This window comes from Myxocyprinus asiaticus, chromosome 27, assembly GCF_019703515.2.
Source record: "Myxocyprinus asiaticus isolate MX2 ecotype Aquarium Trade chromosome 27, UBuf_Myxa_2, whole genome shotgun sequence".
In the NCBI taxonomy this organism is placed as follows: Eukaryota; Metazoa; Chordata; class Actinopteri; order Cypriniformes; family Catostomidae; genus Myxocyprinus; species Myxocyprinus asiaticus.
This window is the reverse complement of record NC_059370.1, coordinates 14,914,804-14,931,418: the sequence shown is the minus strand read 5'-3', so window position 1 is coordinate 14,931,418 and position 16,615 is coordinate 14,914,804. Positions and strand designations below refer to the sequence as shown.

General features: G+C 38.2%; 1 protein-coding gene across 3 annotated transcripts in view; it reads right to left on the bottom strand.

Moving 5' to 3' along the window:
• LOC127418330 (LIM domain-binding protein 2) overlaps positions 1–16,615 on the bottom strand; it is a 120,623-nt gene that overhangs the window by 77,614 nt on the left and 26,394 nt on the right. For all 3 annotated transcript variants that reach the window (XM_051658902.1, XM_051658903.1, XM_051658904.1), the window contains exon 2: positions 1,880–1,982. In XM_051658902.1, coding sequence (XP_051514862.1) covers positions 1,880–1,982 — 103 coding nt within the window. The remainder of the gene's footprint in view (positions 1–1,879; positions 1,983–16,615) is intronic.

Genomic DNA, 16,615 nt, shown 5'->3' with positions numbered 1-16,615 from the left:
AGAGGCAGAGCGAGAGAGAGATAGAGAGAGAGAGAGAGAGAGAGAGAGAGAGAGATAGAGAACAGGGGAAAGAAAGAGAGATAGGGAAAGTATGTGATCCTTACAGAAGAGAAAATGAGAAAAAAGACAAAAATGGGCAGGCTAGCAAAGCCCTATTATGCAGCCAAAACTACATTAGTGAACTTGTGGCAAACTATTACTCTCTCACTTTCATGCTTTTCAATATGTTTTGGCAAATTCTGGCAACTCTGCAGACATAATTCACAAATACTAACCTCGCAAGCCAGTTTACTATTTATAAATCCCCCCCAAAATCAGATTGGCTCAATAACATCCAAAAAGAACAAATTAGATTTTTAGATAATATACAGCTATGTGGAGTGAGATTTTGGACCAATGAAATTTCACTGCGGTCGTGGCTACTAAAAGCGCCTAACATGATCACAAGAAACTTGACATATTGCTATTAAATGTTCCCGTACCCTGACATTGACCCCATTCTTCCATGTTACTGAGAAGTGCCATCTCCCTTCAGACATTTTTGCATCAGTTCAAATGTTTGCTTTTTCCTATGGCGCTACTGATAGCGAGTTCTGCAAGCAGCCTCAGAGACACGGGTTCTGGTCCCATGGAAACCAGGAACAATCATGTTCACATAATCAATGATGAGCATGATTCAGAGGTTGGATTGTCCATCTAAAAGGATTTATTTTTACTCCAATGACGGTTAGGTTTAGTGTTGGGGTTTGGGTTAGGGTGTTGGTTAATAAAATACGCATTCCTGTTGACTCTCTTACATCATTTACAACTAAAAACGCAACAGTTTTTGGTGTCACTCTGTGGACATATCACCTGGAAACTGAAGCTCACACTTCCACATCCGTTCAACAACACTCCCAGCTTTGGCCACTGGGGGCAGTGGTTTAAATTTCGGTAAGCACAGGCTGATTCCAGCTTTAGAACTTTCAGCCTCCTGTCACCAAATTCACAGTGCAATCAATATGATGCAACATCACAGAAACAAAAACCAGGCAATTCACAAAATGTCCTGTCACGCGTTTCTTGTCATGGTCATGGCTGGTTACGACAAAACATGATTTACATGAACAAAATACTTTTCGTCACTTGTAGCTTCATTGTGACTTGTCTGGTCAGGACATAATATTAGGTTACCAGCCACAGTTTTTGGATTTACATGACATTTAGGGGTGGTAAATCTGAAATCCTTGATACCACAACAATAGACTGACGTGGAATAAAGCAGCACCCCATTAAAAAATGGTGTAGCAGCTTCAGTGAATGATTGTACAACAAAGAAGGAACTGGTGGGGAAATGGGTATAAACTTTGTGTTCAGAATTTACATCCATTTCAGAATAGTACAATAAATACTGATATTTCATGTTCATACCTCTATATCTCAATATCTCATTTACTTGAGACTAACCACCTCACACTAGTGCCATACATTTCAACTGCTATACCATTCAACAAAACTCAAATATTGTTCTATGATTCAACGTCATGAGTCTCAAACATTTTCTCAAGTGACTATTTCTTCTTTAGAAAGAGCCCATTGCATCTGCTAGGTATATGGTAAATGCAGCTTAGCTTCCCAGAAGACAAATAAAAGCTTGTGATTGTCTCCAGGAAGTTTTATAGCCACCAGCCAATCAATCAAATTGGAACTGGAGATTTAGTCTCCCCAAAGATTTTTTTAGGATCAGGACCACCTGTACTATCAGACTCCACATCACAGTATCATAATCACGTACTTTATGATTTGTTTTTCACTGGCACCAGTACAAGCTAAGTTTGCAGACAAGATGACGCTGGCTCAAAAAAAAAAAAAGATTTAAAACTTAAACTTAAAATCTTACTGTATCTTTTTGGTCCATCTTCCAGGCAGAAGGAGAGGGTCAATGTAGCGTCCTCTTCAAAGAACTCTGTAGCAAATGCGTCCCACCACAGACTATCACTCTCCTGGGCAAGAAAGAGAGTCACGGTTAATTAACGAGAGTTAATTACACTGTGTGACATGCTCTGCCAGTTTTATAAGTTTATTTATAGAATAAAAAGTGGGAGAACATAAGAATATTGTAAGTTTCAAACCGAAAACCTGAAATTTGATCATTGCGCTTTTTTTATTTTTTTATTTATTAAAATATACTGTAGAAATTCACAGAGTACAGTAATGTTTTTAAGGTTTGCATTAGATTTGCAATAGATTTGTAGTATTGCACAAATCCATGCAGTCAACATGGCTTGGAGTCAACATGGAATGGCTTGGGAAAACTTTAATTCTGACTTTTGAAGAACAACTCCCAAGGGCCTTCTTTCAAAAGCATCCACAATTATTCCTGTAACCCAAAGGGTTCATGAGCAGCAAACCCTTCCATTTGGGTATGCCATTTCTGGGGTTTGTGATCATAAAGGGTGCAGGTTCACAGGTTAATGCTATTATAATCCATTTACTTGTATCTCCTTTGTCAAGTACCTTTGTTAATTAATAAACACAAAGCCAAGACTTTTTCAATGCTTGCTTTCATATAACCACAACAGGAGCTGTTTAGAGTACCCTACATTCCCATTGATATCTTGCTGCTTTCTCTTAGAAGTTCTCTTGTAATTTTGAGACTTGTTTTGTGAATTTAGTGTTTAAATTACATGAGCTCATAAATGCAAGTTTTCCTTAATTACAGATTGGTTATGAGTGGGGCCCCATGCAGTGCTATCAAAAGTTATTAAAAGTCCACTATAACAACACAGTTCCTAATAAAATAATCTACATAAATGGCAAGAAGCTCCAAATCCAAAGTGTATGGAATAATCTGATGATTCATTTGAATTTTATTAAAGGGATAGTTTACCCAAAAATGAAAATTCTCTCATTATTTACTCACCCTCATGATATCCCGATGTATGACTTTCTTTCTTCACCAGAACACATTTGAAGAAAAATAGAAAAATATCTTAGCTCAGTAGGTCCTTAAAATACGAGTGGATGGTGATCCGATTTTTGAAGCTCCAAAAATCACAGTAATTATAAACATAATTGATACGAGTCCAGCGGTTAAATCAGGGGTTCTCAACGGGGGTGTTACCGCCCCCCTAGGGGGCGTTCAAAGGATGCCATGGGGCGCTGAGAGCAAATAAGTAGAGAGGGAGGCATTTATCACTCATAATAATCAAATCTATCATTAAGTTCCTCTTTGCATTTGAACGTTTATCTAGACTTGGAGTATTTCAGTTGGTTCCTAATTATACGGGTTGGTACGCATTTGTACCGCAGTTCACCTGATTTTTAAGACTAGCGATGCATCTGAAGTATCTGGTTTAGCAGCGTCAAATACACAGGCGGAGGCACAACCTCCGCTAATGCACCTCTGTAGATGGATACGGCTCAATGGACAGAGCAGCGCGAGCACAAAGCTCTTAAAGCTCGAGCTCTTAAACCTGCAGCTTTGCAAGAATCAGTGAGAAGCAAGGCGCGAGAAGCGGAAACCATTTGAATTCGGCACAGAATTCTACATCACCACCCTTGAATAACACTAACTGTACTTTAGGGAGAAACAGATTGATAATAAATATCATATCACTACTTCAGCTATATTAAATTTGTCATAGGCTACATTAGGGGAGTGAGGGAATATAATATATTTTTGTTACAACTTAAAAATATTTATATTTTGTATTTATTGTTTTTAAATGTGTTTAGAGTAGGTCTACTGTTTATAATTTCAAAAATGCCATAGTATGTTTTATAGAAATCATATTACATCTAACCATGGTGAAGAAGTTCCATGCTTCCATGTGTTTACTATGATCCTTGTTACAAATACCACTGTTAAAACTATAAAAATAAATAATTAATTAATAAATTAACATTTTCAAAAGGGCAAATGCAAAATACACTATTTTTTTACGATGAAATTGAAATGTGTAAATCCTAAAAAATAGGCTAAAATATTTTTGTTTGAATGTAAGAAAAAAATAACTGCTTTACTTTTTATAGATGTTATAGATAACCTTTTTGTTGTTGATACAAGTAAATTTACATCTGCATCCAACTCAAAATCAGTGCTGTAAAGTAGAAATATTATTGGTCTTTTCACTTATTTTTGAAATATATGAACAATATCACTTTAATTATTAGTTGCTGTCTTCGCATTTTCATTTTATAGGCCCCAGATATAGCCCTCCATTTGTTTGAATTCAAGAAACACAAGGTTTGGTCTCACATTCATGACGCATAAGCCTGCTGAATGTATTAACAAAACTTTAAAATTATGCAATGCATCGAAGTTGCATCGAGCAAATTAAGCAAATTACACATATATTGAGTTTGTCTCCACTTTCAAATTATGTCACATAGGGGGGCGTGTTTAAAAACCACTGGGTTAAATTAATGTCTTCTAAAGCGACATGAACGCTTTTGGTATGAAAAGATATAAATATTTAAGTACTTTTTTTTTCTCCCCAATTTGGAATGCCCAATTCCTAATGTGTTCTAAATCCTCGTGGTGGCGTAATGACTCGCCTCAATTCGGGTGGCGGAGGACAAATCTCAGTTGCCTCCGCATCTGAGACTGTCAATCCATGCATCTTATCACATGGCTTGTTGAGTGCGTTACCGCAGAGACGTAGCGCGTGTGGAGGCTTCACGCTATTCTCCGCGGCATCCACACACAACTCACCACATACCCCACTGAGAGCGAGAACCACATTATAGCGACCACGAGGAGGTTACTCCAACATGACTTTACCCATCCTAGCAACAGGGCCAATTTGGTTTCTTAGGAGACCTGCCTGGAGTCACTCAGCATGCCCTAGATTCGAACTCACGACTCCAGGGGTGGTAGTCAGCATCTTTACTCGCTGATCTACCCAGGCCCCCGCAATATTTAAGTACTTTTTAACTCTAAATCATCGCTTCCGATAAGCTTCACTAGAGGGTAAAGTTCAAGTAGTCCCTCGTGTGACGTATTCTCGTTGCCATGATACAGAAGTAATCTCACGTTCTCCACTCGGTTCAGACATCCAGGATAATCACTCAAACACTCCATTGTGAGTAAAAAAACTGATAAATACAGATCTAAACCAAAACCAACCCAGCTTCTGTACAGCATTCCTCCTACTCAGTTGTAAACAGTGCTGCTCTTCCGGCTGTATGCATGTGCGTCAGTTCTCACGAGTTTCAAATGCCAATGCAATTACGTCACGCGCATACTGCTGCAGAACGGAAGCATGATTTAGAGTTAAAAAGTACATAAATATTTATCTTTTTCGTACCAAAAAGGATCATGTCACTATAGAAGACATTAACGTAACAGCTGGTGTCGTATGGATGACATTTATTCTGACTGTCTGTGATTTTGGAGCTTCGGATCACCATCCACTTGCATTTTAAGGACCTACTGAGCTAAGATATTATTCTAATTTTCTTCAAATGTGTTCTGGAGAAGAAAGAAAGTCATATACACCTGGGATATCATGAGGGTGAGTAAATAAAAATAATTAAATAAATTATTATTTTTTTTCCCTTGAAGGCCACTTCATCATATGGCATACTAGCAACTAACATCCGCAGCATATGTAAAATAACCCTCCACTGTGTCCTGTGATTGACAACGCTTTGATTCTAACAGATGTCGTTTAAGCCAACATTGCCATCTAGCCCATGTTGCCTTGTGACAGATCACATTCCCTCTCAGATGTTTACAATTAGGGCTGTCGACTTCAGGCAGCATCACATTACATAGTGGCCGACCCTGGAGACCTCTAGTCCTGCATCCCGTATTCTAGAAGTGCTGTTTTTCAGCATGGAGGAAACCGTCTAGCCTGCAATGTGTTTTGGGAGTGAGTCAGTGCACTATATGACCTGCTGTCTCAGTCAATGTATCCGAGTGATCAGTTTTGACAATGGTGATCGTTTTTTCCATTCAATACGACAGGAGGCTGCCGATGTCCAACACAGCTGGTTATTAGTACTGGAACATCACCCATGACACACATACACACTTTCAGCAAACCCCTTGGTGTGAAGAGATGTGCGACTAATGTTGTGTTCTTTGTACTCAAAGAAAGCGCAACCCGCAACTGCATTTTATGACAATAAAAATAAGCGGACTCTGCATCGAGCAGGCAATAAAATAAAATAATAATAAAATGGCAGATTGCAACACAGATGGCCAATACGGGCCTGTCCAAAAGAGCAGGGATACTTACACCTGAAAGCAGTAGAAATCTAGTACATTACATCAAGTTGACGATGTAAAGGCTTTAAAAATCACGTTTCACATATGACATGCACAGCATAATATATTATAATAATTGTTAAATTAGAGAGTAGGCACCCAGTATAATAGAGGTCCACCCTATTTCACCAAGGACCATCCACTGCTGTGCATGTTTGTATGTTATTAAACCCTGTAGTTACACTCAGCAGGACATATGACTTCATCACATAATCCTGCTTTGTTTTGTTCTCTCTGTTCTTACCTTTTTCTCAATCTTGGCCTGTTGGGGATCAGAAAAGCTTAAAGGTTAAAAACAGCCTTCCTTCTCTCCAATCACTTTCTATCTTTCTCTTTCTTCTTCTTTTTCTTTGTTAGATGATTCTAGAAACACATAAGTTCCTTGAAGCCCTTTATTTGACTGAGTTGTGTCAGTAACATCCCCCTTTCAGTTGGAAAAATGCCATATTGCATCACAATGTACAGCATCAATGTAGTGTTGAATGAAATCCCAGCACTATCTGAGCTCCTTTACAGTTCAATATCTCTTTGCAGCTCCATTGATGGAACTCTTGAGCTGAGCTTATCAGACAGTGTTTGTATCAGCAGGTGTTGACTGCTCTCTTTGAGTGCTCATTGATCTTCTACACTGTAACATCTTCCTGGTGCAGGGGTCAATGGCCCACGGGGGGGGGGGGGGATATCCACTGGTATGGTCACCTCTCTGGTTCTCAGAACAGATAATCTTTGACCTCAGGTTAGGCCATTGCCTAGATGTTTCATAAACAATTATGATGGAAAACTAAAGTTTAGGAAGTTTATTCACTTAACGGATTAGAACAAAAAAATGCACTTTGAATGTATATGACAACCTTAGTAAAGCATTAAATATATTGTATGTGGCTTTCAACGTTTTTTGTTTTTGTTTTGTGAGGCAATGTTAACAGAGACATGGAATAATGCAGAATTTTGCTTATGTTCCATTAACTATTTATTAGTTCTGAAATCCATCTGTCACACAGTGCAGCTATTTGCACCCCAATAGTCTAGTGGAACAACAGAAATATACGACAAACAAGACAACAGGTGTCGCTGCTGTGGCGTGGGATGTAAAGATGGTGTGAATGTGTACTGTTGTCCTAGCGACTGCGGTTCCATTCCGCCTTTTGTCCCACATTTTTTTACAATCCGATTTCCTGTTTTCACTCTTAATATTTCCATATAATAAATAAAAAAATATAGCTGCAAGCAGAGATGACGGGCCCTACCATCATGGGTCCATTTCCACCTGTTGGCTTTCGGAAAACAATGCAAGGTGGACACATGCATTTGGCATTTGACATTATTCTAAACAATTTTGAAGCAATTTGGGTAAATATAAGATAATTATTTTAAAGTCTGTTGTAAGAGCCACCCTTCCTGCTTCCAGGTGGTGGCGCTATGTCCGTTACCCAAAATAGTCAAATCCATGTGATTAGCCCCCAACATACCTCTCAATTTTGATCTAAATCACACACTGCACACAGAAGATATGAGACACTTCTTGTTTCCAATTTTTAGCCATTAATTTAATGCCTGCAACACCATTCGATATTTCAAAATCTGTTTGCAATTTAGCATCTTCAATGTCTTGGCATAAGTTGGACTCAAGATGGTGCCAAGTATGACTGCTGCGTTGCGAGCTCCGAAACAACATTGTAGTTTTTTGTTTGTTTTGTTTACAAGTCTTATGTTTTTTGTCTTGGATGTTGTCTGCCTTATTGTCTATGACAGACAAACACTTTTGGACGTTGGTTCTGCAATTACACACCATAAACCGGACTTCAAATTCCTCAATGCCGACCCGCTGTGGAGCCCTTTGTCTCAGCTGCCCGGCCGCAAAAACGCAGAAGGAAAAGGGGAAACAGAGCCGGCGTTCTCATCAGAGTAAGACGTCACGCAAATCGACCCCCGCTACCCAGTATTCTACTGGCAAATGTTCAGTCTCTGGACAACAAATTCTGCGAGCTGAGAGCATGGATCTCTTTCCAACGAGAGATGAGGGACTGCTGCATTATCTGCCTTACAGAAACTTGGATGTCTGCGGAGATTCCAGACTCAGCCATCGAACCCGCGGGGTTCTCCGTGCACCGAGCGGACAGAGCGAAAGACCTCTCAGGTAAAAGCAGTGGTGGTGGTGTATGTTTTATGATCAACAAATCCTGGTGTGATCAGAGGAAAGTACATTCTATCAAGTCTTTCTGCTCTCCTGATCTGGAATTTCTCATGCTTCTGTGTCGACCATTCTGGCTACCGAGGGAATTTACAGCGGTCATTATCACAGCTGTGTACATCCCCCCACAAGCCAACACAGACCGGGCACTCAAGGAACTGTACGGGATTATAAGCAAGCAGGAAACCGCACACCCTGAGGCTGCGTTCATTGTGACCGGGGACTTTAACAAAGACAATTTTAAATCAATTGCACCAAAACACCACAAACACGTCAGTTTTAACACACGAGGGGACCGGGTTTTGGACCATTGCTACTCTCCCTTCCGGGATGGCTAAAAATCCCTCCCCCGCCCACCATTTGGCAAATCGGACCACTCTTCCATTCTGCTTCTGCCCGCTTACAGGCAGAAACTGAAACAGGAAGCACCCACCCTCAGAACGATCCAATGTTGGTCAGACCAATCAGACTCTATGCTACAAGACTGTTTTGATCACGCGGACTGGGAGATGTTCCGGTCCGCCTCTGATGATGACATCGTGGTTTACACTGATAGCGTTACGTGTTTCATCAGAAAGTGCGTAGAGGATGTCTACCCGAACCAGAAACCTTGGATTAATAGCGATGTTCGCGTGGCACTTAATGCGCAGACCTCCACTTTTCATTCCGGGAAAGTGGAGGAGCATAAACAAGCCAGTTATGCCCTCTGAAAAACAATCAGAGCAGCAAAACGCCAGTACAGGAACAAGATTGAAGGACAGTTTAACACCACCAACTCTAGAAGCATGTGGCAGGGAATTAATATCATCACGGACTTTAAAGGGAATAAAAACTCCGCCGTGAACACTGCTGCCTCTCTCCCGAATGAGCTAAATACTTTTTATGCTCGTTTCGAGGGAAATAACACCGCCCTCGCGGAGAGAGCTCTCACATCCGAACCTACAGAGGTTAGTTCACTCTCCGTCTCTGTAGCGGATGTAACCCGATCCTTCCGACGGGTGAATATCCGTAAAGCCGCAGGTCCAGACGGCATTCCGGGCCGCATCATCAGAGCGTGTGCGAACCAACTGGCTGGTGTTTTTACGGACATTTTCAACCTTTCCCTCTCTTTGTCTGTTGTCCCCACATGCTTTAAAACGTCCACCATTGTGCCTGTACCAAAGCAATCCAAAATCACTTGCTTAAATGACAAGCATCCTGTTGCTCTGACCCCTATCATCAGCAAATGCTTTGAGAGACTAATCAGAGATTACATCTGCTCTGTGCTGCCTCCATCACAGGACCCACTGCAGTTTGCTTACCGCAACAACCGCTCCACTGATGATGCCATTCCATCTACAATACACACTGCTCTCTCCCACCTGTAAAAAAGGAACACTTATGTGAGAATGCTTTTTGTAGACTACAGCTCAGCATTAGTGCCCTCCAAGCTTTATGTGAAACTCCAGGCTCTGGGCTTAAACAACTCGCTGTGCAGCTGGATCCTGGACTTCCTGTCAAGCAGACGCCAGGTGGTTAGAATGGGTAGTGACATCTCATCACTGACCCTCAACACTGGAGCCCCGCAGGGCTGTGTTCTTAGCCCACTCCTGTATTCCCTGTACACACATGACTGTGTGGCAACACGTAGCTCCAATGCCATCATTAAGTTTGCTGATGATACGACGGTGGTAGGTCTGATCACTGACAATGATGAAACAGCCTACAGAGAGGAGGTGCACACTCTGACATGCTAGTGTCAGGAGCACAACCTCTCCCTCAACGTCAGTAAGACAAAGAGCTTGTGGTGGACTTCAGGAGAAGAGAAAGAGAACACAGCCCCATCACCATCAATGGCGCACCAGTGGAGAGAGTCAGCAGCTTCAAGTTCCTGGGTGTCCACATCACTGAGGAACTCACATGGTCCGTCCACACTGAGGCCGTTGTGAAGAAGATTCAGCAGCGCCTCTTCTTCCTGAGATGGCTGAGGAAGTTTGGAATGAACCGCCACATCCTCACATGGTTCTACACCAGCACTGTAGAGAGCATCCTGACTCTCTGCCTGGTACGGCAATAGCACCGCCCACAACCGCAAAGCACTGCAAAGGGTGGTGCGAACTGCCTGACACATCATCGGAGGTGAGCTTCCCTCCCTCCAGGACATATATACCAGGCGGTGTGTGAAAAAAGCTTGGAGGATCATCAGAGACTCCAGCCACCCGAGCCATGGGCTGCTCTCACTGCTACCATCAGGCAGGCAGTATCACAGCATCAGAACCCGCACCAGCCGACTTCATGACAACTTCTTCCCCCAAGCAATCACACTTTTGAACTCTTGATCTCTCACAATCAATATACATCAGCACAGCACTTTATTAATCTTATTATCTCACACTGGACTGTCATAAATTATATTCTCTTAACAACACACTGGCAACTGACTATCAACCGACAGCCTGAATGCCAGTACAGTACAACACAACCTACTGTACATTTTATATATACTATATATATCCTATTTTTTTTATTGTATAATGTGTATTCTATATTGTATGTACTGTATAATGTACACTGTATGTTATTATTTGTATATTGTGTTGTGTGTAATTATGTGTATATTAGATTTAAAATTGTGTTGTGTAAATTTGATGTTTATTGTAGATTGGTATATGTCTCATCAGTGTCATGATTTCTATGTTGCTCAGAACTGCACCCAAGAATTTCACACACTATTGCACTTGTGTATATGGTTGTGTGACAATAAAAAGTGATTTGTGATTTGATTTTAATGTTGTCTAAATGTGGTGACAGTCTCATGAATCCCCTAGGAGGAGTATTTAAAAGTTCAGAGACTGCAATATTAAAAAAATCCAAAATGGCCAACTTCCTGTTGGGTGGAGCTAATAATTATAATTCTGAAAGTTGTCCAGCTTGATGTTAACCAATTTTGGTGACTGTAGGTGAAAATGGGGGTGCTAAAGAGGCCGTCTTACACATCCATTTTAAACCTGTTAACTGTCACTGACCAACAGGTGGGCCATTTAAGTGTGGCTATAAAACAAATGCTTTGTTTTATAACAAAAACTTCATCAATGTTCACAAATTTGGTATCAAATTAAAGCTTAAAATCTCAACTTTCATCTTCTGCAGTCTATTTTGCAATTAGAACATTACAGTGAAAACATAATTAAAAGATATTTAAAATGTTAAAAGAGTGCATTTTTAAAACATGCGACATGTGAGCGACAGTACTTATGTTTCATGTTCTCTGCTTATGATCCGATCCAATGACTGAAGAAAAAACAGCATTTCATTGTGAGGGTCCACTGATGAAAATGCAACAACCACATCAGATAGATTAAGTAACATTATTACTTCTAGTTGAAGTTCTGTTTATATTTTTGCATCTGTGATTATTTGGCCGCTTTAATCACCTGAAATGTCCGCTAACATTATGCCAAATGTTTTTAACAGAAGTGTATTATACAGGATAAACTTTATGTATGTAAATATGTTTAATGCTATTTGTTAAAATAAATTTATATATAATATAATATAAATGTGAATCTATCTATCTATCTATCTATCATATATATATATATATATATATATATATATATACACACACACACACACACACACTACCGTTCAAAAGTTTGGGGTCACTTGCCTGAAAAGTTTCTCAAGATCTTAAAAACCTTTTGATCTGAAGGCATATGCTTAAATGTTTGAAATTAGTTTTGTAGACAAAAATATAATTGTGCCAACATATTAATATATGTTATATATATAAAATATATATATAAAACTAAAATTTTATTTAAAAAAAAAAGTTTTTGAAATGGATGACTTGGACCGAATAATTAAGACAAGCAGTCACTAAGTGCCCAGCATATAAATGGGAACTCCTTCAATACTGTTTAAAAAGCATCCCAGGGTGATACCTCAAGAAGTTGGTTAAGAAAATGCCAAGAGTACATTTTTGCAAAATCTCAGCAAAGTGTGGCCACTTTGAAGGTGCTAAAATATAACATAGTTTTGATTAGCTGATAGTTTTTTAGTCACAACATAATTTCCATAGTTCCATTTATGTTATTCCATAGTTGTGATGACTTTACTATTTTACTATTCTAAAATGTGAAAAAAATTCAAAATAAAGAATGACCCTAAGTGACCCTAAACTTTTGAATGGTAGTGTGTGTATATATATATATATATATATATATATATATATATATATATATATATATATATATATATTGTGGCGAGCAGGGTGTGGCCGAGCGGCATCAAGGCAGAGCGAGGCCAGAAAGATAAGTGGTAAACGAGTTCCACCTGTGCGCGACACTGGTCCCGCATTCCAGGGAAGAGCGGCGGGAGTATTTAAAGAGAAATGACAGCGGCAGACGGGGAGAGAGAGAGACGCATGGAGCTGTGTGCGTGTCTGTGACACAGTGACTGCTGAAAAGCAAGGCTGTTGAGTGTTATTGAATGTATTTGTTTATTGTGCTGAAAATCATGTTTATGTTTTGATGTACACTGAAAAGTGTAGCATTAAAGTCCTACGTGGATTGTTCACCCGGCTTCCAAATCCTCCTTCACAGGAAAGGCAGAGGTCTGCCACACACACACACACACACACACACACACACACACATATTCGTTTTTAATTTTATTGCTAACTGATTAATTTTATATTTTTGCTATAAATTAATATAATTATTTATTGAAAAAAATATGTAGATCTGAAGATTATATTGTAATAAATCATTTACCATTTTTATATATCCTTAAAATTGCTTTAAATTAAATTAACAAATGTAATTCATGCATTAGGTGTTAAGTTGGTCTAAGTAGAGTTTAATATAAACACAGAAGTCATTTAGCCTTGAAATTTCGTTGCAATTATGTGGCAATAGGTCTCAGTTTCTTTTATTGTTGCATTTGTTTCTTTGCTCTCTTTCAAAATAAATGAAGTACATTTACTTTTAGTCTGCATTCGTTATTCATACGCACAACTGTTTAAATAGCCTTTAAATTATGTTGGAAAAATAAGGACATAAATTAGGTTAGACTACTGCATGTCCGCCCATAGAATAATCATTAAAAACTAAAATTAACAACTGGTAACCAACAAACGACTACTGTTCCTTGACGTTGCCACAACATCGTTATGACAGACTGGCACAGATCCAAAGTTACGTTGTGACTACGAATCCAGGAATTTCAATTTTCCAGTTGTCACAACGTAATCAGTTATGTTGCCACGACGAAAGGTTGGTCATCAAATTATGGTGCAGTTAGGTAATGCAAGAAAATGTATCTAAGGTTAAAATAGACATACAATAAATCTGTAAACTAAAAACACAAATGAGGATTCAATAATTAGACCTGTTGCAATTATTACATTGTCTGATATTTAAATCTGGCCATATACAAACAAATACAATTAGTGTTCAAAAATTTGAGAATTTATGTACACATTTAAATTCCACAATTGTAAAAAAAACATGTTACATACTGTATATGAAAATTGACATTTTTGTCATATTGACATATACAGTATATTGCATATATCTATATAAGTGACCTTTTTATATCAGTAAAAACATTTACTTTCAGCATACAAGTGTTCAGCATATATTGCCATTTTTAGATTCGTAGCCTACTGTATTATTAGCACTTCAAATTCTAATCACATTTTATTACACAACTAATGGGGATTTTAAGTGAATGTTAGGGATCCTTTGTTAAACGCTATCTGTGATGTATGTGTGCTGTCTGCGGTCCCGTGAAAATTTAGAAGGATTTTGATTGTTTACACTGTTACTATGGAGATGATACAAATGGCAGCTGTGCATTTGGATATGTTGCGACTGCTTCAGGCTTTTCAAGCATTTCTTTTGCCGCTGTCAAACATGAAGGAAAGCTAATTTTTTGCGGAAAATTTGTGGAAATTATAAAAAATGGCAAGCTACTGCAAATAATGCGGAGATTGGTTGAATATGCAAGATCACAAAATTGTCGTGTCTAGAAGTGATCCCTCTTTCATTAACTTCTTGCACATGCTCAGTCTATTATGTATAGTCTGTATGTGTACACTGCTGTTCAAAAGTTTGGGGTCACTTACTCATTTTTTATTATTTTTTTTACCTCATTTAATATAATTGTAAAGTCATCAAAACTATGGAATAACAGAAATGGAACTATGGAAATTATGTTGTGACAAAAAAAAAAAAAAAAAAAATCCAAAATAAATAAAAACTATGAAACTATGTTATATTTTATAAAGTAGCCACCCTTTGCCTAGAATTTGCAGAAATGTACTCTTGGCATTTTCTCAACCAACTTCTTGAGGTATCACCCTGGGATGCTTTTTAAAGAGTACTGAAGGAGTTCCCATCTATGCTGGGCACTTATTGGCTGCTTTTCTTTATTATTCGTTCCAAGTCATCCATTTCAAAAACTTTTTTTTTAATATATAAAATTTTAGTTTTGTAATGAAACAAATTCATATGTTGGCACAATTATATTTCTGTCTACAAAATTAATTTCAAACATTTAAGCATTCACCTTCAGATCAAAAGGTATATAAGATCATGAGAAACTTTTCAGTCAAGTGACCCCAAACTTTTGAATGGCAGTGTATCTGTGTTCATCAGTTAACTGTGTTAACAGTTTATCAAAAGAACAACATATAAAGTTAAAGATCAGTTTAAGATGGCTAGCAAAATAACAACGGCATGCTCAGGATACATAGCGTTTGAAGTTGCACAGCAACAATGAGTGCTAGTAAAAGATTATTATCTAAAATAAATATTTAACATAATAAATTTGATAACTTCATCTCTGTGTATGCTATTGTCGGTCATGAGATATTGTAAGTCAGTGGAAAAGTACATCAATCAGCTCCAGTAAAAGGAGTCTGACTGGGTGGTCTAGTGGTAATTAATTCACTCACTACATAAGAGGTTAAATGTTCTAATCTGTCCATATGAAAATATGTATTTTAATTAACAAAGATCAGAACTGGATTAAACATATGGCTTTCAATTTCTATCATTTTTACATTTCAGTTGATATTTTTATTATTTTTTTATTTATATAAAAAAACAAAAGGTTTGTGCAGTACATTTTCATTAAAATAAAATGAAACTTCTATAGCTTTTTAATTTCACTTTAAAAACTGCTTTGTTTTACACAATAAACTGCCATGGCAACAGTATTTAAGTTATCAAATATCCCTTTACAATTTTACATCAGCAGTGTCTTGAAATTATTCCAAAGAATTTTGAAGCAATTCATGTAAACACAAGAGGGCTATTTCAAAGTCTGATAAAATTGCTTTACTTCCTAGTGCCAGCTGGTTGCGCTATGGCCGTGACCCATAATAGCCGCATAAATGTGATCAGCCCCCATTACCAAACATACAGCTGAATTTTAATCGAAATCATACAATGCACACAGAAGATATAAGGAACTTCCTGTTTCACATTTGTGCACCTAATTTATTGCATTGCCATGGCAACACCTTTCAATAGATCAAAAATCCATTCGCCATTTAGCATCTTCAATGTCATAATATTGCCTAAGTTTGGTGCCAGTCACGTGAATCCCCTAGGAGCAGTATTCAAAAGTTCAGGGCCTGCAATTTTCAAAAAATGCACATTCAATCCAAAATGGCCAACTTCCCCTTAAGAATTTTAAATCTGCACTGTCTTGACATTATTCAAATTTTTTTTTTAAACAATTCAGGCAAACATAAGAGGGACATTTCAAAGTCTGTTAAAAGTGCCACACTTTCTTCCGCCAGTTGGTGGTGCTACGACTGTGACCCACAATAGCCACATCAATGTAATCAGCCCGCAAGGCCAAACATATGCCTTAATTTTTTGTAATTAAATTTTTTTTATTGATTCCTACAAAACATATTTTCAACAGCAAAACATACATATATGGAATCAACATTTCAACCCCACAACCACCCCTTCCCCTCCCAATCCCCAACCAACATCCCTGTGGTCACATATGAGTATATACACATGATTATAGACACACACACAAAAAAAAAGATTAAAAAATAAAATAATAATAATAATAATAATAATAATTACGTCAGGTATCTGCCCCATTTCTCCATAAACAAATTCAATTTTCCTAGTCTTCTAAAAGACCCTTTTTCAAAGGCC